The 23,625-nt window shown below is 44.5% G+C and overlaps 1 protein-coding gene across 10 annotated transcripts in view; it reads right to left on the bottom strand.

Annotated features, from left to right (window-relative positions):
- Positions 1-23,625, bottom strand: part of Daam1 (dishevelled associated activator of morphogenesis 1) — a 160,577-nt gene that overhangs the window by 67,760 nt on the left and 69,192 nt on the right. For all 10 annotated transcript variants that reach the window (XM_087553227.1, XM_087553229.1, NM_001433961.1 and 7 more), the window contains one exon: positions 8,338-8,427. In XM_087553227.1, coding sequence (XP_087409353.1) covers positions 8,338-8,427 — 90 coding nt within the window. The remainder of the gene's footprint in view (positions 1-8,337; positions 8,428-23,625) is intronic.

The raw sequence follows: 23,625 nt of genomic DNA, 5'->3' as shown, positions 1-23,625 counted from the left end.
TAATTGAATGGAGTGCTTTTTGTTTCCTGAACCTTGGATTTTGTTTCCAAAGAGCAGTGTCTTTTCTCCTGATTTTAATTTCAACTGGATTGTGAGACACACAGGGAAAGTAAAACATTTCAATGACTTCTCTGCAACAGAAACATTCAGACTTCTGTGCAGTGCTGGACAGATTGTGCAATTTCATTCCCTTCCCTTAGGCAGTACTGCCTCTCAGGTGCACTCACTGTGGATGTGCAAATTTATGACTTGAGTAGAAAGCTATCAGACAGTTAGTACTTTTCTTTCTTTTCTTTCTTTTTCTTTCTCTCTCTTTCTTCCTTCCTTCCTTTCTTCCTTCCTTCCTTCCTTCCTTCCTTCCTTCCTTCCTTCCTTCCTTCCTTCCTTCCTTCCTTCCTTTCCACATGAAAGCCTGTTCTGTTAGCTACAGACATAACTCTGCAGAATGGAGGACTGAATTTTAATGTCACAACTTTGAACAGAGTCTGTAGCGGAGCAAGGTGCTGTACATCTGGCTCCCACTGACCATTTAAGTTGGTTAGTTACATATAAGTTACTTACACAATCAGTCCACACACACACACACACTCACACACTCATACATACATACACTCACACACTCTCATACACACTCATATGAACACACACACACCACTCATACACACTCATATAAACACACACACACTCACACACACACACCACTCATACACACTTACACACACACACACACACACACTCACACACACACTCACACTCACACACTGTGGTCTCAAAGGAACCTGAAGCTTCAGGAAGTAAACAATGCCAGGGTTGTCATGACAACAAGCACTGTTTGCATTTTGAATATATACTTTTCCTCCTGATTTTAATAGAATGTGCCTTGCCATTGTTATATTCAAATAGGCTAAACTGGCTTGCATACTTCCTGGCTGGATCCTGACAGGTATGCACAGGACAGCTACTCACACAGGAGCTGAGGCAGTGTCACCATGGTTCTACAGTTCTTTTTTTTTTTTAAACTGTGTGAGGTTTAATTACAAATAAAAGGATCACATCTTTTTATTCTCAGGAACCTCTCCAATTCCCAGGTCTTCTTGATCCTGTTAAGTATGAATAGCCATAGTTGGTTAGGCCAAGACCTGGATTTCGTCAAAAACACTCTTCAAAGCTGTTGATTATAATTCAAAGAGATACAAAACTTACCACCTCTGTTATATTAAAATAAAAACAAACCCCAACAAGACAAGAAGTTGATTTTGAAAACCCCAAATACTCATAGCTGCCTGAAGAGGAGATTTTGATCATTCCACTTAAACAGACACTGTCACACCCACGGGTCATCAGGGCTGAGATCAAGATGACTGCATTACTCATTTCCTCCCTGTCTTCTTGTGGCTCTCTGTAGTCACTGCATAGAAGCCACTCAAAGCTCCTGAAAGGTCTAAGGAGAGCCACAGGAAGGGCCGGAGAGGTCCTACAGCTCTGACACTGGGTAGCTCACCTAGTGACTCTCTGGGCTGCTGTGGGCAGCGGCAGGTCAGCAACTGTCCTAGTGACCTTTCCTATGTCCTTTTCATCATGCCTGGGCCAGACATGAGCATGTTCAACAGTGTCAGTAGGACACCCACATTAATGTCACAGGCAGTGAGGGAGATACAGCTGTCATTCTGCACTTTACACCCCCCCTTCCCTCCTGCCCAAGGACGTGCAGTTTCACACCCGATGCAAAGTTAGAGCCTTGCAGAGAGCTTCGGCAGCTTCTAGGACAGCTTATGAAGAGATCCCTATGACAAATGCAGAAGACTGACTAACCATAGCTTCCTATGGGTCCCGTTTCTCTCACTGAAAACTGACTGATTCAAAGGCATTCTGTATATTTTTCAAACAAAGAAATTTTGTTTTTGGCAATCAAGATAAAGATATTTCAAGGCAAGGTAGAGAATAATGAACTATCGAAAAATTTAAAAATGTATAATAATACATAATGTATATAAAAAAAATAAAGTAAATCACCCAGAATCTTTCCTAAAAAGCTGTCCACACGTCTGTCCACATGCCCCTACAGACTTGTGACCACTCTAATTCCATGGCTTTAGCGCTCATTTCTTAACCTCAACATTAAGTGCTGGGAGCTTTCCCTTGTCACTTAGATGTCTTGATGCACTGGGCTGCTTTCAGAGACACTGCAGAGAACACCCTCACCACTAACTCCCCTACTTCTCAGATCCCTTCCTCGAAGAGAAGTGTTCCAGGCTATGCAGACACACTCATGATTAAAGAACTACAGACGTACCTGAGGCCAATCAGGATCTCAGAGTTAGGGTCTTATTTAAACTGCATATCTAGCAACAAAGCAAGGGGAAAGCCACATTGTACACCTGCCCTGCTATGTCTCTTAGTTGCTGAAGCATGCAGAGAAGGTAGATCCTGTGGGGAGGAACAGGCTGTCGAGGTGAGTGTTAGTGGGAGGTCTTGGGGCAGCTTCTCTTTACCAGAACATGGTAATGCTGCAACAGGTAACATGGCTTTACCCAACTCACACCAGTGTACAAGTTCCTATTTCACTTGAAGCCTCTTAAAGCTCTCCTAATAGGCCTGTATCTCATCAGACACAATTAGACAGAGTGAACAGTTTAAATGAGGAGTGCAGGGGAAAGTACAGAGTGGAGGTTATGGAGGGGGAAGGATAACAGTCGTGAGAACACGGCTCAGACACTGAAGGGGACCCATCTGTGGATGAAGGATGTAAGCATGGCAAACCTCTAGGGAACCCAGGAGTAGTCAAAGCGGTAATGGGAAGTCACTGGAGTCACAGCCAGAGAGGTAGGTCTTTCTTTTCCTGTTCTGTGATGCTTATGACAAGATGGCAACCATTTGGTTTTATTGATATCTGCTTCTTCCAAACCCATTTACTCTAGGAAAACTGACATTCTTGTCTAATCTCCCCCAGAATCTTGCTGATTCTTCCTAGAGCAGACACTGTATGTACCCTAGCTAATTATACACTAACCTGGACTTCAGCAACACATTGCTTCACTGAGTCAAACGCCAGGCCCCCAGAGCCTGTCATTTCTTACTGCTTTGCAGCTCAGGAGTCTCTACACAGAACACACAGACACAGAACAGACAGTCCTGAAGGCTGCGGGGTCCGGAGATGCTTCTGGCTGGACGCTACTGTGTCCCTCATGGACTCTTTAAACTCATGAAAGCAGGGAAGGCCAAGCTCGTTATTTCTAACCAGGGTGGCTTCTGCCATGTTCTTTATCACTTTCCAGCACAAACCAAAGTTAAGCATCACAGGCTGGAAACCAAATCAAGTACTTGTGAAGAAGCTCAGAAACTGGGCAAAGGTGGAGGGTTGGCCCGAGAGATCCAGTGTCAGGTTTCGGTTATTTTGCTGGTTCCCTTTCACAGATCCTGACATCTAGTACAGTGGATACTTGAAGAGCCCATGTCAGTCTACTGCATGGCGAAGCAAATGAGCAAAAAGAAAGAAAATAGTATCTACCCTCTTCAATACCCCAGCACCACAGCCTGTGGTTAGGCAAAATCTGACCTTCTTCAGCTGGCTTGTTTGACAGCTGTGTAGGAAAGGGAGGGCTCCTTTTGTCTTTAATCCCATGACCTCAGAATATGTACCCCCTATGTCCTATTTTGATACAATCACCCCCTCTGCCCTTAAAATGCTGACTGCCCTAAATCTCCAAGAGCTGAAAGGACAGCAACCCTCCTGCCCCAGCAGCACAGTTTTCGTCACCACTGCTGTGCTGAACGGAGAACCAGAGAGCCTGGGGGCGATTAATCACCATAAACAAACAAACAAACAAACAAAGGACCAGTCATATTTCCCTCCCTTACATGGCCTAAAAATGTACTCAGGACCAGATTAGCAATATACAGAGATCAAAATGGTTGGACCATAGCCAAGATGGAGAAGAGCCCAGTCCTAGATTGAGTTAACTAAGCTAGATCAAGCACGCGCGCGTGCGCGCACACACACACACACACACACACAGATCAAGCACACACACACACACAGAGAGAGAGGGGGGGGGGAGGGAGGGAGGGAGAGAGAGGTAGAGAGATGCGCATGCACACATTCAGGAACAAACACAGAAGAGGAGGAAGGCAGTGGAAATTCACCTTTCCCAAAGTGGTTCCACAAGACACACAGAAATGCAACAGGAAGACTCAACTCATGAGATTTGGGGTGTTAGAGATCAGGAGCAAAGCAGGCAAGATTAGGCACACTTGTGAACAGCTGGTATCTCCCTTGTTAGCTATATTCTCTGTGGCAGAGTATATACAGCCCAGTTGGCTCTGCAGGCTCTGGAAGAGAGCACTGCCGAGATTCTCAACACTGGGGGAATGACACTAAGGACAGAAGCTGAAGACTATTCCTATGCGTGCAGTCACCACGATGCAGTGAGCCACACTCCACTGTCACCTCTGCAGAACTCCTCCCTACTGTTCCCAGGACTTAAAACTCATGTGAACAATAAGTAAATGCAGCACGGCCAGATGCCTTTCATGGTCAGATGGTTCATTGTTTTAAAAGCTTCAGCCTAAAATCCAAAGATTGTTAACAGATGCAATTTCTGGCTAGAGACTGGGAAAAACCTCATTTAAACAAAAGGATATGTTGTGATTGGAGCTAAAAAGGAATTACCTCTAAAGATAAGAACCACAAACATTTCCTATTTGAAAACACCCCCAACTCCACCGACAGGACCTTTTCTGGACCTTTCATGCAAGTTTAAGAATTTGACAATGGATTGCTGTGTGTGCAAACCAGGACGGAGCAGCCAGCGCGGCAAGTGTGAGAGATGTGTTTGGATCTCAGCGAGGCCACAACATCCATCACTGACACTCCCCACACCAGTCAACCAGGCAAGGTTCCACTTAAATTTCTTTCTATCATTTTCATCCCAGAAATACTTTCATTGCATTTTGGCTTTCGAAATACGTTTTCAACCAGAGACTCAAATAGATAAGTTTCCTAACTCACATAGTTGATAAGCAGAGGAACCATTGCTGGAATCCAAGCTACTGCTGGAAGGAGAGACAGAGGCTGGCTGAGATCTGCCTGGCCCGGAGCTGTTCTGGCCTTGTGCATCCATGACTTCTGTTCACTTTTGCACAGGGAACATGCTGTTCGTAGTTCCTGTGGTCTGTTTCTGTTGGCTGTCATGGGCCCTCACCTTATGGCTTCACTGTGTGGGTGAATGTCTATGCTGCCCTGGGTTCTAACCTTGAGAGATGGACGTCTAAGAAGCCATAGGTGTAGCTTGCCCTCAGCCTTAGAGAAGGATGTGGTTTGGCTTACTGGTGATAAACCTGGGTTCCAAGGGAAATAATCTGTTTTAAGGCAAAGGACGGCCTCCATGGAGCCCATGCTATGAGGTGAAGAGCATATGGTTAGGTTTCTGTCATCAGTCATTCATTACACGCCTCTCAGTTGATTGATGTGTCCAAAGGCTCTGGTTTTAGACCACAGGCACAATATCGTTTTAACAACGGGAGACATTCTAGTCAAGATGATCTGGAGTCAAGAGGCTAGAAAAGTGCTTACCTCACAAGCAGAAGGTCTTGGGTGTGGACCCTCGGTAGCCACAAAGCCAAATATGACAGGTGGTACCCATAATCCTAGCACTGGGGACGCAGAGACAAGGGAGTCCCAGGGCTTGCTGGCCTGACAGTTTAGCAGAATCAGCAGGATCCAGTTTAGAGATAGACTATCTCTCAGAAAATGAGATAGAGAGTGATTGAGAGAGACAGTACATGTATACATACATACACACACACACACACACACACACACACACGCATACACATGCACAAATACACACACAGACAGACAGACACATGCACACACAAACACACACACATCCACACACACACATGCACACACAAACACACACACACATACACACACACATGCACACACAAACATACACACATCCACACACACACACACACACACGCATACACATGCACAAATACACACACAGACAGACAGACAGATGCACACACAAACACACACACATCCACACACACACATCCACACACACACGCACACACAAACACACACACACACGCACACACACACACACACACACACACACACACACACACTGAAACCTGCAGAGGGGTCTTAGAAGCCAGGACAGTGAGCAGCAGCTGTAAGCCTGGGCTCATCACCATTTTCTAGTTTGTCTTCTGTAATGTAAGGGCAGGTGCTTACATGATTAACTTTTACTTGCTATCAAGGATGTAATAAAATATGAGGAAGAAGAGAACCCCCCCCCCCGTAAGCTGTCCCCACTTACATTTCCTTTTCCATCATCTGGGACATATACTCAGACCTCAATTTGCAATGTCTCATAATTTAGGGTGAAAAAGTCTACACCAGGACTAACCAAATAGAACATGTCCTCTGTTTATGGTGAAGCGGTTCGTTGGGCAAAAGCACTTGTCCCAAAGCCTGACAATCTGAGTTCGATCCCTGGGTCCCACAGGTGGAAGGAGAAAACTCCTGAAAACTGTTCTCATACCGCCAGTCACATGAGTGTCATGGCATGCGCATCCACACAATGAACAAATTATCAGTTAGTAACATAAGTAAATAATTGAAGGAAAATGATGACTTAAATTCATCTATCAGAGCAGGACTAGACACATCCTACTTTCATTCATTCTAAAATCTCTCTAGTGATGAAGCATGCTGTTTGACCTTTCAATGTAAATATCCTGAGGTAACCATGTCCAATGTGGAAGAACAGAAACGGGACACACTGATGGACCAGGACCCTACCTACGGAATGATGAGGACGTTAGGGTTATAAGCTGGGCTGATCTGAAGATGATACTGAGATGTTAGAGCTGGACAGCTCTTTCAGCAAAGGCCACCAAAAAGAAATCTGACATGGCATTTACCTGTTTTAACTGCACAGGTGGAAAATTAAGTATGCGTTACATGTTGTGGCACTCTTTGTGGTACCAGTGAGGTGTTACCACTCTAGTACAAAGTATGAGAAGAGAGAGCTGCACGCATCAGAAGAACACAGTGGCTCAGAAGCATCTGATGTCAGCTAGAGAGACAAGGAGGATTCTCTGCGGTGGGTGACACACCAGTGACCCTGGCAGAACACTGAGAGATAGCCACGCCAATAGATGGAGGCTCCAAAGTGCATCTGGCCATGATAGAAGGCCTCCCAATGCTGGTTGCTGCCATTTGTTGCTGGGTCCCTAGGTCAAGCGTGTAACCAGGGTGTCTGCTGCATGTTAGAGAGAGCAGGCTCTTTCTCTTAGGGGGTGGCTCTGACCTGGACATTTATTTAACCCACTTAGTTCAAATCTCAGATAGAATTGGGGGAAAATGCATATGGGGATGGTCTAGGAATCTGGTACAGCTTTTAAAAAATGGGAGCATGAACTTCATTCCAGTGCTCTCTGCCCAGTGATGCCCAGTACCATGGATGCAGACAGAAAGGGTTCTAGTAGTTTCGCTGCCCCCAGTGTCCTTTGCCCCATCTCCTGAGCACAGCTTTTTTTTTTTTTTTTTTCCTGGAGCTGGGGACCGAACCCAGGGCCCGCGCTTGCTAGGCAAGCGCTCTACCACTGAGCTAAATCCCCAACCCCCTGAGCACAGCTTTTAAGTGTAAGAGACTAACCAGAATGAAGGTGCAGCCATGTTCCTAGCAGTGAGCCTTGAAGGAATATAGAACTCTGCCATGGATCAAACAGTGGGTGAAACTCTTGTAAGCCAGACACCCTGACTTCAATCCCTGGGACCCACAGTGGAAAGAGAGAACATATTCCTCTGAGTATATTGTCCAGTGAACTTCACAGATGTGCTGTGGGATGTACACAGCAGACAGACAGTGTGTTCTGCTTCTCTTGTTTCTCATTGTCCACTATGGAATGCGAACTGGCTGAAGAGCTCTTCGGACTGCGGGGACAGCAAGGCCACCTTCTAGAGGCAGCAAAATGTGAAGTTTTACTACAGTATGTAAACAAAGCCATGACACACATCTATTTTCACCACCGTGCAAAAACCGCTATGGGAGGAGCATGGGAGATGCTTCTGCCTCATAGAAGCCTGTGTTCTCGTAGGTCTCAACTACACAGAGTTATGAGTAACAGTGACAGGTGTGAGGATCCTCGGGGCTGCTATAACAACATCCGAGAAGTACTTCCCTATATGGAGCCGCAAGGCTATAATGTGACACGTTCATACTGGTTTCCACAGCATAAAGAGCTGTCTGATGAAATGCGGGAGCAAAAGGACTCAGGGGTGACATTCTTCTGGTTAATTATGATTGGTGAGTATCTTACCTTTTTCTTGCTACAGTATATCTGCCACTTTTTCTCTGCTGGAAGTGCAAACATGGCCTCCCTATGTTTGTCTGTGAGGTCGAGTTCATCCTGAGAAGAAGAAGAAAACAAAAAAAGATTAGTACTACATCGATCAGTATTATCCCTATAGAGAACATTGACACTGTCTTCAAGGAGAAAAGCAATTCACCAACACACACTTCAGATGGGAGTTACTTCAAGGTGTGCTTTACGACTACTAATGTAGCATCCTGTGGCCAGACAGCAGCACCACAGGTGGACACAGCACAGCACTCCGGGTGCCCAAGATCTGGGGGAAATGGCTAGTTTGGACCTTAGCTGTTGCTAACACTATATATATATGCTCCACTGAGCGAGCTGCAAGGCTGTTAAGCCACAGGAATTTGGGATTTTCATATTAAAAATGATGGTTTGCTGCTGACAATCTTCCAGACAGGACAGTGATTATCAAAAATGGACTCTTGGGCTGACCACTGGATGACTCACACATGATAGGAATGAAAATGTACCAGACAATAACACTGAGACAGATAGAGTTTTTATTAAATGCCAAGATCTTTTCTCTAACCACTCCACAGTCATTATCCAAAAATGGATTTGTGGATGCACTGCTGTAATTTAGATTCTGAATGTCCCCCAAAGGTCCATGTACCAGAGAGCTGTTCCCCAGGGTAGAAACTAGAAGAAACATGACCTTAGGTCAGTGGGGTATACCCCCAAAGGGGATTGAGGGACTTGTCCATTTCCTCCCTCTGTCTCCTGGCCATAATGTAAATGGCTTTGCTTCGCCAAGTTCCCTTTATGATAATGCTGTCTTGATTCAGGTCCACAACACTGACGCCAAGGATCATGATATGGAGTCTCCCAAACTGTGGGAGGCATAAACCTTTTCTTTTTATAGGCTCATTATCTTAGATGAGGTTTTTTTTGTTTTGTTTTGTTTTTTTGTTATAGTGATAAAACTGATTAAGGCAGCAACAGAAATCAAAGCCTAGGTTTGGGTAATAGATTGGTACAAAGGGGAAGGAACCACAGCCAGTTTAGCTGAAGCACTGAGCTATGAGCATCACTGGGTGGGAGGTAGAAGGCCAAGGAACGCCTTTATTATTATGATTTTATGAGAATGGGTGTTCTGCCTGCATGACATGCACACCTGATGTCCATGAAGGTAGAAGGTAGCAGCTCCCCTGGAACTGGAGTTACAGACAGTTGTGAGCTGCTGCACGGGCACTGGGAATTGAACCCAGATCCTCCGGAAGAGCAGGCAGCCAGAGATTTTAACCACTGAGCCATCTCTCCAGACCTGGGAACTTTCTGTCTAATTTTGAACACGACGAGCCAGTGGGGTTTTGTGTAAGTGCCTGGTATCATCACCATAACCCTCAACTAGAATTTCCTAAGGATTTTATGTACAGACTGACATTTCCTATTTAGTTCTCATGATGAACCTAAAGAGGGCCACTCACTATCACATCTCCTTACAATAATAACCTCCACTGTAAGAGAGCTGAGGGGAGCCGAGGGGGAAGACTGGACACTTCCTCCGTCCGACACACGCTGAACAAAGCAGCTAGGGTCTAACCCAGAGCTGTGTGTCTCCAGGGTCCAGACTCTCAGCTCCTCAGCTCAGTGCTCAGAAACATTAAGCCCAAGGGGTGGAGAGCTTGGGAAGTCAACTTACAGACATTTATAACTAATGAATAGCAGCAAAGAGATAATGAATATGGAGGACTTAGAGAGAGAGTCTTGGCATCTCCATCCATAGTTAATGTGATTATTGGTATTGAGCGCCTGGTTCATTTTCCTTCCCACAGGGAAGGTTATCTATCTAGTTGAGGGCTGTACGTGGCTGGGTGTGGATAAAAGATAAAAGCTATAAATTAGGGTTCAGTAAGGTTCTGGTCTCTAAAGGCAAGTTCTCCTCCTGAATGGCTTGTGGGCGTATCTGCTGTCAGTTCTCCTCCTGAATGGCTTGTGTGCGTATCTGCTGTCAGTCATACTTGGGGACATGCAGGCACAGGTCACTGGCATCCTATCTGACATTTTACACTCCTATGATGACTTTGTCATCAAGTCGCATTACATCCTCCTTGAAAAGATTTTCCCTTTGTCTATTCACAGTGGAACCACCCAGACATATTTATGTCCCAATAACCCTGCTCGGGGCTTCTGGCTCAGCCCCTCACACATCTTCCTTGTCTTTGCAGTCTTGACTACTCAGCATGCCTGCTTCTCTTCAATCATTCCTCTTCCAATCCTGGGTGAGCACCAGAATCACCAGAGAGCTTCTGACCTCACTGACCACTAGCATGTAGGCCACATGAGAGGTGCAGCGGCATGGGCATTTCTGTTAGGTTTCCAAGGTATTCTGATGCTCTGGTCTAGGAACCATGCGTTAGAGCCACTGCCTTGAAAATAAACCCTGTGCTATGTCAAGCATCCAGTCCAGAGTCTTCATGACTTCCACGATGCCTGACAAATTAATTACCCATCCTTCAGCTGGACACTTGAAGCTTTCCAATTGAAAAACTTTCTCTCCCAGGGTAGCTTCTGATTAATTCTTCACTTTAATCTTATTAATACCTGTCCCTCCAGAGCTTCGCACAGGCCAGCTTCCCCCTCAGAATCCCACCAAGTCACTGCTTCCTCTCCAGAGCAGGCACTAACTCCTCCTATGAGCACTGGCAACGACGAAACACTCAGTAATGCCAGACACAGTGGCAGCTGCACTGCTGCCACTCCTCTCACTTGAACACAGATCAGTTGCTAGCTAGTTTTAAGGGTGAGATAAACAGTTAAGTCACCAAACCATGCACACACACTCTCTCTCTCTCTCTCTCTCTCTCTCTCTCTCTCTCTCTCTCTCTCTCTCTCTCTCCAAAAGAAGCTGTCTAATGAACAGCCAGGGAAGGAAAGAAGAACTTGTACAGAAACTTTCATTATGAGAAACATGTTTAAAATGCTGAAATTCTGGCGTGCAACTTTATATATGGGAAGTAATTATCTTCCTTCCTTTTAAAATTTCCTGTGAGTCACACCTGCTCTGAAAAACAGGGGAAACAAAGCAAACATAAATCACTTCCGAGAGATCAGCTCAAGTTAAAAAAACTGTTCAACAGTACCCAGCTTAGTTTGGGAAAATGCTCTTGATTTGAGGAAACAACACATATTAACTACATAACAGCACCGTTTTTCCTGAGTATCGGTGTGAAAAAAATGTATGAACCCTACAACTTTAAAATTCATAGTGTGAACAAAACAGTATTTGATTTTGCTGAGTTGCAGATATGACCTATTTTAATCTGTGAGAGCACAGAGGAGCTGGGGCGGACAGTCTAATGCCAAAAGAAAATATTCACAGAACAAAAAACAAATTGCTGTAGTGTTCCCACAGAGAATTTTGATCTACAATAAGGATATGGAAAAGAACACATGTATTCTGACAATAGTAGCTAACGACTATTTAACATTTTCCATATGTCTGTTAGTAACATTTTATGTAAATTAATTTATTTTAACTCATACAACAATCCCACCAAGTGGGTATTATTACTAACCCATTTTCTGAAAATCTGGGTCATGGAATGGTGGAGCACCTTGCCCCAGGCACAGAACTAGCAAACCATGGAGGCGGGACTTAAGTGCAATCAGATTGTGGAGTCTGTACTCTTTCACAGTACTGTCTAGTTCACCAGCAGGTAGGTGGGCTCACGTCGCAGAATCAGGCCTGAAGAGGCATCCATCAAGGGTCTGCTAGAAGTAAGAGACACGTTTTATTGGCAGCTGTCCCTGAGTCCAGCTTTTATTGATTATAATCTTGGGCGAGTGACGTGGCCTCTGACCTTCAATACCTTTATCTGAGGACACAATGTAAATGCTACCCCTTAGTCACCTCAGGAATTCATTCACGAAGAAAAGATAGTTTGTGCTGAGTATCTAGTCAGGCACTCAGGTAGGTTTCAGGACAGTAGGGCATCACCTGCTCACAAGGACAGAAGAGAAATTGGAGGCCAGATGAAGGATGATGGCATGCTAAGCTTGTTGTGGGAAAGTTGGTACAGCAAAGGCTTCTCCGGGTAAGTGACATGGTCAGCAGGAACTAAGCAGGCAGTGGAGACAGTGAACAGCAGCCACAAAAACCACACTCGACTTGGTCTTTATCCTTAGAGTCACCAAAGACCAGTGGTAGATTTCCAGGCAAGCCAGCAAAGATTAAAGCAGATAACTTAAATTCAGGAGTGCAGAAATACAATGTACTGGATATAGAGACCTTCACTGGTCCATTAGAAAGTTTCTCTACTCTGGCATCCTATTTAATGATGTGTCCAGAATGCATGATTCTGAGGGTTCCATCAGCAATCTCTTACCTGGTCTAGGACCAGAGCCAGGCAACATAAAGAATGCAAAGACGGGTAGATGGGTAAGACACACTGGCTTCAGGTACTTATAACTTCTACAGAGATGGATAGGGGGCTTTCCAGTTCTCTTTCTTCGCAGGAGAAAATACAAGCTGTAAGCAGGTCGGGTGCTCCCTGACAGGGCCCTTGTTGGCCTGCCTCACCTGCCTGCCCACCTCCAGCAGTTCTGACCACATGTCCTCAGCCCCCGAAACTCTGCATATGTAGTGTGTGTTCTTTCTCTTATATATTTGGTTGTGAGCCTAGCCTTTACCGGCTGAGCCATCTCTCCAGCACATGTGTGTTCTTTCTCAAGTGTGCTCCTCCCAATGCATCCCAGAGCCATCCTAGCCACCCCAGCTCTCCCAGAGCATCAGCCACCCACTTCAGATGGTTGGTCTGACTGCCCTGGGATGGCCAGTTCCTCAGTGCCCTAAAGCATTTCACTCCACCATGCTCAGGTTATCGGCAGGCCCCTCCCATTGTGAATGGTCCCTAGAGGACAGTAGATCATCTTGTTCTATTCATCTTCGCATTTACTGCCAGTACCTGATACAATATGACACAGAAGGAATGCAGGAGGAGGGAAAATATAAGGTAGGAGGAAAGAACGGTCAGGATGGGAGCTGTAAGGGATATCCAGGTGGAACCGACTGAAGTTACAGATTAAAGCCGAGGGCCTGGGAGAGAGCTCCATGGGGAAGGTCCTTGCCATGCTGGGGTAAGGGTGGTTTGAATTCCCAGAACTCATACAAAGCAGGGTACAGAGGGAAGCATCTGAACCCTGTGCTCCTACAGGGAGTAGGCGGCAGAGGCCTCAGAAGCTCACAGTTCAGCAGCCTGGTGTAGACGGGCTAAAGAGAAGACATGTCTCAAATAAGGCGGAGGCTGAAGAAGTACTTGAGGCTGTCCCCTGACCACCACATATGCATCATGGTACAGGTGAATCTGAGCTCACACACATGCATGAACACATCACACTCACACAAAAATAACACAAGCTATTCTTGTCACTTGTTTCCTTCTAAAGCAGGATCTTTTTCAGGCTAACCTGGAACTCATTAAGTTTCCTAGACTGGCCTTATATTTGTAGCAATCCCCCTGCCTCAGGAGGGATTCCCTATAGGAGCATAGGGAATACAGATGCTTGCCTCTGTGCCCTGCTTTATATGGGTTCCGAAATTCAAACCAATTCTTTATCCCTGCATAGCAACCCCAAATGTTGGGATTACGGCATGAGCTACCATGGTTGGTTTGTAAAAGTAGTGAGAATATTGCCTTTGACGTAGCAGAGGGGCAGGAGAAGGTATTCCAGCACCTCCACATTGTCGTCAACACTTTGCACCATGTCTTTTCAATGTGAGCAGTCTTTGTTTATGTCGAATGCTATCCTCGACAGACCTGTTTTGCATTTTCCTAATGAACCTAACTTTCCATGCTCTGATTGCCTGTTCTTTTGCATTCGTTTAGTGACTTCATTCATTTTGATAATTATTCCAGAAACTGAAAGAGACAACCGTGGATTGTCGGATCACTACGTCTTATATTTAAGTAGTATCTCTTTATATAAGTTTTTAAAATAGCAGGTAAGTCTTATAGAGTCAGAAAAACCTGTTTTCTTAGGGTGGTGACTACTGTATAACTATATATTTATTAAAAGTAGTCAAACTGTTCTACAATGTGTAAATTATACTTCAATGAAGCCTCAGAAACACACACAAAAAAAAACCAAGTGTGCTGCTAAGAGTGACAGGAAGACAAACGGAATTCCTGGGGGCAGAGACAGACAGCACATCTGACATCACCAGCAGATGCACTGCCAGCTGAAACCTTCACCGAGCTCTGAAAAAGAAAGCAGCCTGTGAGGGGGAGGGGAAGGCTGCATGTCCTTCAGAGCAAGCTCCGAGTCCACCGTTCTACACACGACTTTTATTCAATACCACAAGTCACCTCAACAAAATACCATCATCTTTGAACATTTTCAAAAATTTTATTAGTATAGATGGCATTTAGGTCAATCATTCCCCAAGTCCTCTTAATAATTAATTTAATAACTTAATAGTTTAATTAGGTGATGCATTAATACTAATAAGCCTTTTTTTGCTTCTGTCAGGTTAGAGTTGTTTGTGTTGTTACTGAGAAAGGATTTCATGAAATCGGTCTCGCCTCAAACTCACTGTGCATCCAAGGATGGCCTTAACTGTGGACCTTCTGCCTGCATCTCTGGAGTGCTGAGATCACAGGGAGTACTGGATGTTGGAGACTGAAGCCAAGGCTCCGTGTTCTAGCCAAGCACTTTACCATCCAAGTGGCATCGTTGCCCTGACTTCTGTTACTAGCAGCAGCACTATGAGGAGCCCTAGTCCTGGGGTATTGGGTTTGCCACTAAGATTAACAAGTGTACAAAGCAGAAAGCCAAGAGCACCAGGTTGCGTTTGCATCTCACCACACCTCAGCCTGGATTGGCCTTCTCCTCATATAGGTCACAAAAGCTTGCTTCTTCATTTTATTCTTTTGGGCTAGATCTTTATGTTAACTGACAATGACCTAGTGAGTGACAAGAGAAAGCTTTGTGCTGACTCAGCACCATCCCTCTCCCTAGAAAGCCTGTTTCCTAAAAGCTAAAACTCACAGAAAACCCCTAAAGACTCCTCTCAACAAAGATAGAAATGGTCTTTTCACCTATTTATAAAACATGTATTTTTTTCTAATATCTTGAACAAAGACGTTTTTAAATGAAGAAAAGAACTCTGAAGGAGGGCCAGCTGTGGGAACCACAGTTCTAGGCTTAGCCCTACCAAAATGTACTATTAAGCCTGCACTCTGACAGAGTGTGGACAAAGAAATCTCACTGGCCCTACACTTACCCTTTAGTGTGACCAAGTAGCTCAAGGGAGAAACCCACATAAATCAGAAAACAATCAGCACAGAACACATCAATAAAAGGAAACACACTGATTTGCTAGATAAAGCAAAGGAAGGCATTTTGAAATAATATACAATAAAGGTCTTGAATGAGTAGGAAGATTAGTACTTTATTACAAACTCTGTTTTCCGAGATTTAAAACAAAACAAAACAAAACAAAACAAAACAAAAACCCTTTTTGAGGAGGGCGAGAAAGAGACATGTGGCAGAAAAGACTGGGACACACCAGGCAGTGGAGGTTCGGGAATGCCTTCTAAAGGGGAAAGGAGAAAAAAGAAAAAAAAAAAAAAGAGCTAGTCATGGAGAAGCACCGGGGGACACTAGAACAAAATGGGTACCCCCCTTCTTGTCGCACTTGGCTCCACCAATTCCACCCAATAACAGGAGACAACAACCATGGGGAAATTGGAAACGCCAGACAAGACACACTGTTTTCTGAGATTTTAAGTGACTGAAATGTAAGATTACATATAAGACCTTCAGCCTACTGGAGGTTCTATAGGGTGTGGTAGACCAGTAGTCTATTTCTAATGAGGTCAGCTCACCCACACAGGGACAAAAATGTACAGAGTGACAGAGGTTAGGATGTCATTTGTGCAATACCAGAATTGGGGGTGGAGAGTAAGAAAAACAAGGAAGGAGAACTAAAGCCCTTGGGGTACTCCTGCTCAGTCATTCACCATCACCATTTTGTGTGTTTATTATGTTTGTAGTTTGTTTTGTTGTGTTTTGTTTTGCTTTATAATTATCCTTGACAAGCTAACCTTCCATCTGATTGCATAGACACAGTTCAGAGAACTCTCAAGTCTATGACTCAAACAAGTCTTTACTGTCCTACAAAATTGCCCATGGCAAACAAATCCAATCCCCAGACTCTAGTCACACCCAAGTTCCTACATACTGAGTGGGCTGTAACCTTCTCTGGAGTACCTCAAGGATACACCAGCACCCACAGTGCCCTCTCAGGATGGAACCCTCTTTTCCCATAGTATGCTCTACAATACTGGAGGTCAGAGGCTAGAGGGTCAGAGGTACATGATAACTAGAAAAGACCAGACGAGGAATGTGGATACCAAGGTGTGATCCTCTGATGGGAAAAAAAGTCACTTTTATGGATGTATGGAGGAATAAATATACTATTAAACAGCAGTAACTCATTAAACTTACAAACCTCCACCCCACCGCGACCTGGGGCTGTCATACCCAAGACTCATGGGTTGCTAATATCTCTTAAAACTGATTCAGAATGACCCTGAGAACACTGTTGGGTGGTAGTAGTTGAGAGACTCCTGCTCCTAACCAGTCAGGAAGGCCAGAAAGGAAAAGGTCTATAACACAAAGCTTTCTATCCAGAAAGGCCTGGGCATGTTCACAGGTGGATCCTGAGGGATTCAGCCTATGGCACTTCTGCCAACACCCTAAGTCATACACAGACCGCCACAAGATGACTCGCCATCTCTTAGGTATGTTCTACGTCTGAGAGACAGACACATTTTCATGTGCTACAGACAAACAAGAGAGAAACCCCACAAGCAAAGGCTGACCAACAGAACACCTAGCATTTTGCTACTAATGCTTTACCGACTATTTCCTTTCTTTCCCCTCATGAGCAGACAATACAAACTCTATCCCATTTGCTAGACAAACTCTACAGCTACACCTAGAGTCCTTCATCTTTTGCTATGTGACTAGAAACCCATTGGGGTGACTTCAATTTTTAATTAATCTGATCGGCATCAGCCAGCCAGTCCTCTAAACCAAGTAACTGCTCTAAGCAGCTAAATCGTTTCCCCAGATAGAGTCAGAATTAGACTCTAGTGCAGCTTCAGTTGAGCAAGTATGGAGCACTTCTAAGCCGTGTTTTTCCAACTGAATGGAGAGACTGAGCCAGCCACAGTGACAAACTGTAAGACACCCCAGAGGCCAGTGGGAGGCTGGAGCCAGAGCTCCCTGCAGGTCCCTCCTGCTCATCCCAGTTCTGCTCTTAGGTCCAGGCCCCTCCCACACACTCAAGAGACTTGTTTGGCAGCTCATCTGACACATTTCAGCATTAACTGGGTCAAAAGACAATCCAGCAGAGGCTCTTCCCACAGCATAGTTACTTACTTACTTCACCAAGTAATATGCACTGGAGAAACTTTGTTCTCTGTGTGTGTGTGTGTGTGTGTGTGTGTGTGTGTGTGTGTGTGTGTGTGTGTGTGTGTGTCTGTGTGTGTCTGTGTGTGTGTGTGTCTGTGTGTGTGTGTGTGTGTGTGTGTGTTGTGGGGGAGGGTTCATGTGGACATGTGCACGTGTGCTTGCAGGTGTTCATCAATAAGGTGGAGCTTATTGATCCAGACAGATGGGCCAGCCAACCACTCTGGAGTCCACCGGCCTGCCCGTCCCCAACTCTAGTGCTGGCATTAAAAGCCACACTGCTGCACTGGGCTCTTAGGCTGGTGCTGGACATCTGAACTCGGGACCTCACACTAGAAGACTGAGCTACCCTCCCTAGCCCTTGGTAGGCAGATTTAGGAGTAAAATGACTTCTTAAACCTTCTTTTAATTTGGTCCCTTGCCTGCAGGGCACTCTGACATTACCATAGTAACAGCCAAATGACAAAGATGAATAGAAAAGATGACAGTAGTGGGGGAGGGGATGCAAACACATCAGCCCAAATGTATCATCACTATTCCAAGAAACAGTCGCAGAACAAACCTGTCGCTGGAGTATTCAGCAGTCACGGGTGTGTACACACACACACACACACACACACACACACACACACACACCCCACTACTTAATACACATTTCACATGCTAAGCTTTAACCACCAGGATGCACTCACACAGCATCCAGGCAAGAAGCACACATTGTGCACCCACCCTCTGGACTAGGCACTCCTTCCCGGCCCTGAGACCCCATAGTTAGGACCCTCAGATGCTGGGACATCCGCACCACCCTGCTCTCTGAAAGTGCACAGCTGCGTCTACAGCCCAGGTCTGACGTGAAGCGATAGCCACTGAGGATTAAACTCAAGTTAACTGGCAAGAGAACTGGGAAAGGGCTTTCTGGCTCCTTCTAAATTTGGTAGTTGCCCATCTTTCCAGAAAACAACCCCTATGTTTATTTCGTTGGCTTTCAGTCGCTGCATTGAACTTTGTTCTTGAATTTTGCAATGTGCAGAAGTAAGAAGCTGGCAGCTGTAGAGTGTTTTTAATGAATCCATTTAAAACTGGATAAGAGAAAATATGCAGCTTCTAAAAGGAGGGATATTTTTTTCAGCAAAGAAAATTCCAACTCTTTATCCATGAGCCAGGAAAAGCATAGCTGAAGACAGAGCTGGTCACTGAGCTCCCAGGGTGAGAATCGAGACACGGTTTTGCACGCAGAGGCACTCTGAACAGGAGGTGAGAGGGGAGGGTTGTGGGCGTGGTGTGAGCACATTCACAGGTAATCTAAAGCTGAAGCATGCCCTGCTCATGCTAGGCTAGGGTCATGGTACGGTGAGAACAAGTGGTGGTGCTGACAGCATCAGAATAAATTCTCAGAAGTTGTGTGTACAAACCAACAGATCTTCTAGCCATTGCTACAGCACATAAGGTGCTTTTAAAACACAAGGTGGGGAAATAATTAGAATGCTATACTTTTGTCTATGAGACCGTCAAATAACTTTTTTAAAAAATGAAGTACAAGAAAAAATTTCACTTGAAAGCTTACCCAAAGCCTATAATGACGCACAGAGATCAAACCAGCCCCTTGGCCGTTTAGCCCTTAAAGCTGGGTTAGTGGGGTCAAGTACAGAGCGGGTAGTCAGTACAGAATCTTGGCTATGTAATTTGCACCTGGGAGCCGAAGGACTAACTTTAGTGGTCATGTTTTCAATTATAGCCCGTAGTAAGCAGCTATACACCACTCGCAGTCTCTTTAGGTTTCATATTAGTAGAACTGATCAGAACCGAAGGGATCTAAAGCTATTTTCTCAACAGCATAATTAATTCATAGAGTTACAGTGGTGTTTGCTTGTTGACACTCTCCCTGTAGCCCAAGGCTGACTACAAACTCCATGTACAGCCAACGATGGCCTGCCTCCATTTCCACAGGCCTAGGACAGGTGCCACCCCTCCAGCCACCATTTCAATTAAACAAGAAGATGTTCTCTTTCTATGTCTTTATGTCCTCTCACCCCATCTCTTTCATCTAACATTAGGAAGAATTTAGAGACTGACAGCAACTAGACTGACAACACTGTATCAAACACAAAGGAAAAAATTATCTAAATTTAATAGCTTATTGTAAAATGTCTTATAATGATCTTGGGAAGACAAAATACTCAGGGTTGGAAGGGATAGTCTTTCCCTAAGCTTTGATCAATCAGAAGACTAGAAGGAAACTTACAAAGACATTTTGACCATAGGGAAATTTTTTAAGCAGACAGGTCTAAGCCAAAACAAAGAAATACGTAACATCTACTGGGTAACACTCTGCTCCCAGCCTTCCTTTGACTTTAGAAGCAACACAATGTTCTATTAAGAACACAGCAGACACTGGTATGTAAACACACAGATCAACGTTAGTCTCTATTATAAACCATTAGCTCCTCTCAGGGTCAGAGCGATTAGTTTATCAAGTTCTGCATTTATAGTCAACTTTACCTCCTTTAAGCCAACTGCACATTGGCAGCAGCTCACAGCATAGTGACACATACGCACACGTGCACAGGGACTTTAGCACGGTGCACACTTACATCTACACTGCCACTTCCCTCTGTGATGTAATGCAAATTATCACACTGGCTTGAGCAGTTCTTACCCAGAACACATCACGCTAATTTACTCAAAAACACAAAGTGTCATTGGAAAATCGACTCAATTTTTTTTTCCTTCACTGACAACTGACTATGTCCTTTACCTAGAGATTCCCTTTTATCCTTTATTAGTCTGTCAGTTGAGAATAGACCCCATGGGACCACAACAATCTGAATCCCAAAACCTTCCTTTGATTCTGGTTCTTGGCTTCTAGACAACTGAATGCTCTAACGGTATCCTACATATAAAATCTGATTTCCTTTGCTTGGTTACCAGAAATCTTAATGCTCCAATTAAAAAACAGTAGATCAAACTCAAGATTCCTTACAGCCAGTTTTTTCTTCTCTCCGTTTAAAATTCCATGTTCCCACCACCCAGATTCTCCCCATCTTCCAGTAGAGATGGGGAATAAGTAGCTCTTGTAAGAAACTTTCTATTCTTAGCCATGGTTTTAGTTTAGTACAAAGGCACATTTTAAAAAATAAGGAGTTAAAACATGATGCACTTTCTCATTGATTCTGATAACAGAATAATCAATTTTATTATTTAAAAGAGCTTATAATAGCCCCAGGAATAAGAGGAATGATTTCAAAAGCTTTAAAAAGGAGATAATTCTCATGGCTAGTGGGTGGGGCAGAATAATCTATATTCTCAAAAGCTTTCTAAAAAACAAAATAAACACACTCAATCACACCCCAATTTAATAGAACAACCTATATGGGAGTGTACTGCTAAAGCCCAGGTCCAGTTGTAGAATACTGCTCATTAAATCCACTGCCCCAGTCTTGGTTCTTCACCAGAACATGATGGTAAGACCCGGTCACTGGGAACACCATATAATTGGGTTATAAAACATAAAGAAATTAATCTGGTACTGACTCAGAAGCTTCCTCCCTAATAGTTAACTTTCACATGTCAGAAAATGCTATGCAAGCTTCTGAGTCATCAACAGTCTTTCCTAGCTATGGACTCTGAGAGCTACAATAATGACTGATCTGGTAAAATATGCTCATTGGTGCAAAAGTGTCAGCAATGTTACAGGAGTAACCAGGAGCTTTCTGATTGGATGTAAGGCCCACTGCCCAGGGCTGACTCAAGCCCAGTATTGTAAACCTGGCCAAGAGCACTTGGCTGGGAGAGCCTATTATTGCTTTACTAAACAGAGGTGCATCAAAATGTTTTCTAAACACATATCAGTACTCCAAGAATGTACCTTTCAAACCTCATCAGAAAAGCTTATTACCGTGGACAGTGATTAATACAGAGACTCACAGGATGAGTTAACTGTGGAGTGCTCAATCCTACGGAACGATGATATATTATGTGATAGTTTGTATATGCTTGGCCTAGGGAGTGGTACTATTAGAAGATGTGGCCCTTTTGGAGTAGGTGTGTCACTGTGGGTGTGGGCTTTAAGACTCACCCTAGCTGCCTGGAAGCCAGTATTCTATTAGTCAAATTCAGATGAAGATGTAGAACTCTCAACTCCTCCTGTACCATGTCTGTCCAGACTCTGCCATGCTCCCACCTGCCTTGATGATAATGGACTGAACCTCTGACCCTGTGAACCAGCCCCAATTAAATGTTGTCCTTTATAAGACTTGCCTTGGTCATGGTGTCTGTTTACAGCAGTAAAACACTAACTAAGACATATTCTCTATCAACATTGCTCAGGGAACACAGCAGAGAAGTAGGCACAGATTGTAAGAGCAAGACACTGGGAAGTGTCTTAGTGGGTTTCTGTTGCTGTGATAAGAACTATGACCAAACCAGTCTGTGGAAGGATAGGTTCATTTCATCTTACAATTCCAGATAACACCCCAGTGCCGAGGAAGGTCAAAGCAGGAACTAAGGCAGGAAACTGGAGGCAACAGCTGAAGCAGAAGCCCATAGAAGTGCTGCTTTCTGGCTTGCGCAGCTCGCTTTCTTCTATACTGCAGACCTTGCCCAGGAATGACAGTACCCCTGGGCTGGGACATCCTGTGTCAATCATTAATTAAGGAAATGCCCCACAGGCCAATCTTGGGAAGCCATTTTCTCCAGTAGGATTCTATCTTCCCAGGTATGTCTAGGACTGTGTCAAGTTGACAAACAAGGACCAGCACAGACAGACTAACTGTATTCAAGGCAGGCCCAGTGCACTCATGAGCTCACAGCAATGTGATTGCCTGCATAAGACCTACCCAACATCAAACCAGTCATAACCCTAGCATAGATGGAGTGGGGGCTCACGAAGACCCCTCTCTAGCTGAGGATCTTTGACAACTGAAAGCTGTGGAGATAGGAAAGTCAGTGTTCTTCAGGGACGTAGATTGACCATGCTCTAGTGGATGGTCCTACACCCATACACATATGGACAGCAATGATTAGATACTGGGTTAAGAAAAGAGGACAGGGAGTACAGAGAAGAATAGAGGGTAGTAAGAGGGATTGGAGGGAAAATGGAGGGTGGATGTAACCAAATGCATTGTACATATTGTGGAAGTCTCAAAGAACGAATGAAAGGATTTTAAGAAAGTTTCCTGAAATTGGATACAAATGCACTTTAGTAGAGACGGGAAAAGACTGAGCTATGCACATGCCAAAGAACAGTGGTGCTGGAAGAGAGACTGGGAATTTTATTCCAGGAAAACCTATCATGAAAATTGGGTGAATAAACCCTCTTCCAAAAAAAAAACAAAAACAAAAAACAAAAACCCCTCATGTTTGAGCCTGAGCTGCCCTTCCTTTGCACTGGGTCAAATGTGACAGGAAGAGGCCAATCTTTCAGAAACTGGGTCACACATGACAGGAAGCAGCCCCTCTCAGCACTGGGTCAAATGTGACAGGGCTGCGTGTTGAGAGGCCTGTCGTCACTGCTCAAGAGCATCATCAAGGGCGGTGTTGTGTCCCCTTGGGATCTAGCACAGACCAGCACTTAGCACACACTCACATCAGAATAATCAATCTATGGCTGAGTAACACACTGTCTGCTTATCCTCCAATACAAGGATGCTTGATACTTGATAATACAAGCTAATTGAGCAAGACAATTTACAGGGCTGTGTCTAGGGCTTCCCAGATGGTTAGATGAGACCATCTAAGTATGGGGTGAACACAGCTGCATCTAATTGTAAGGCACCACTGCTGTCACAGACCCGTTGTGCTCTTTATTTT

This window comes from Rattus norvegicus, chromosome 6, assembly GCF_021556685.1.
Source record: "Rattus norvegicus strain SHRSP/BbbUtx chromosome 6, alternate assembly SHRSP_T2T, whole genome shotgun sequence".
Lineage (NCBI taxonomy): Eukaryota > Metazoa > Chordata > Mammalia > Rodentia > Muridae > Rattus > Rattus norvegicus.
This window is presented reverse-complemented; position numbering and strand designations above follow the sequence as displayed.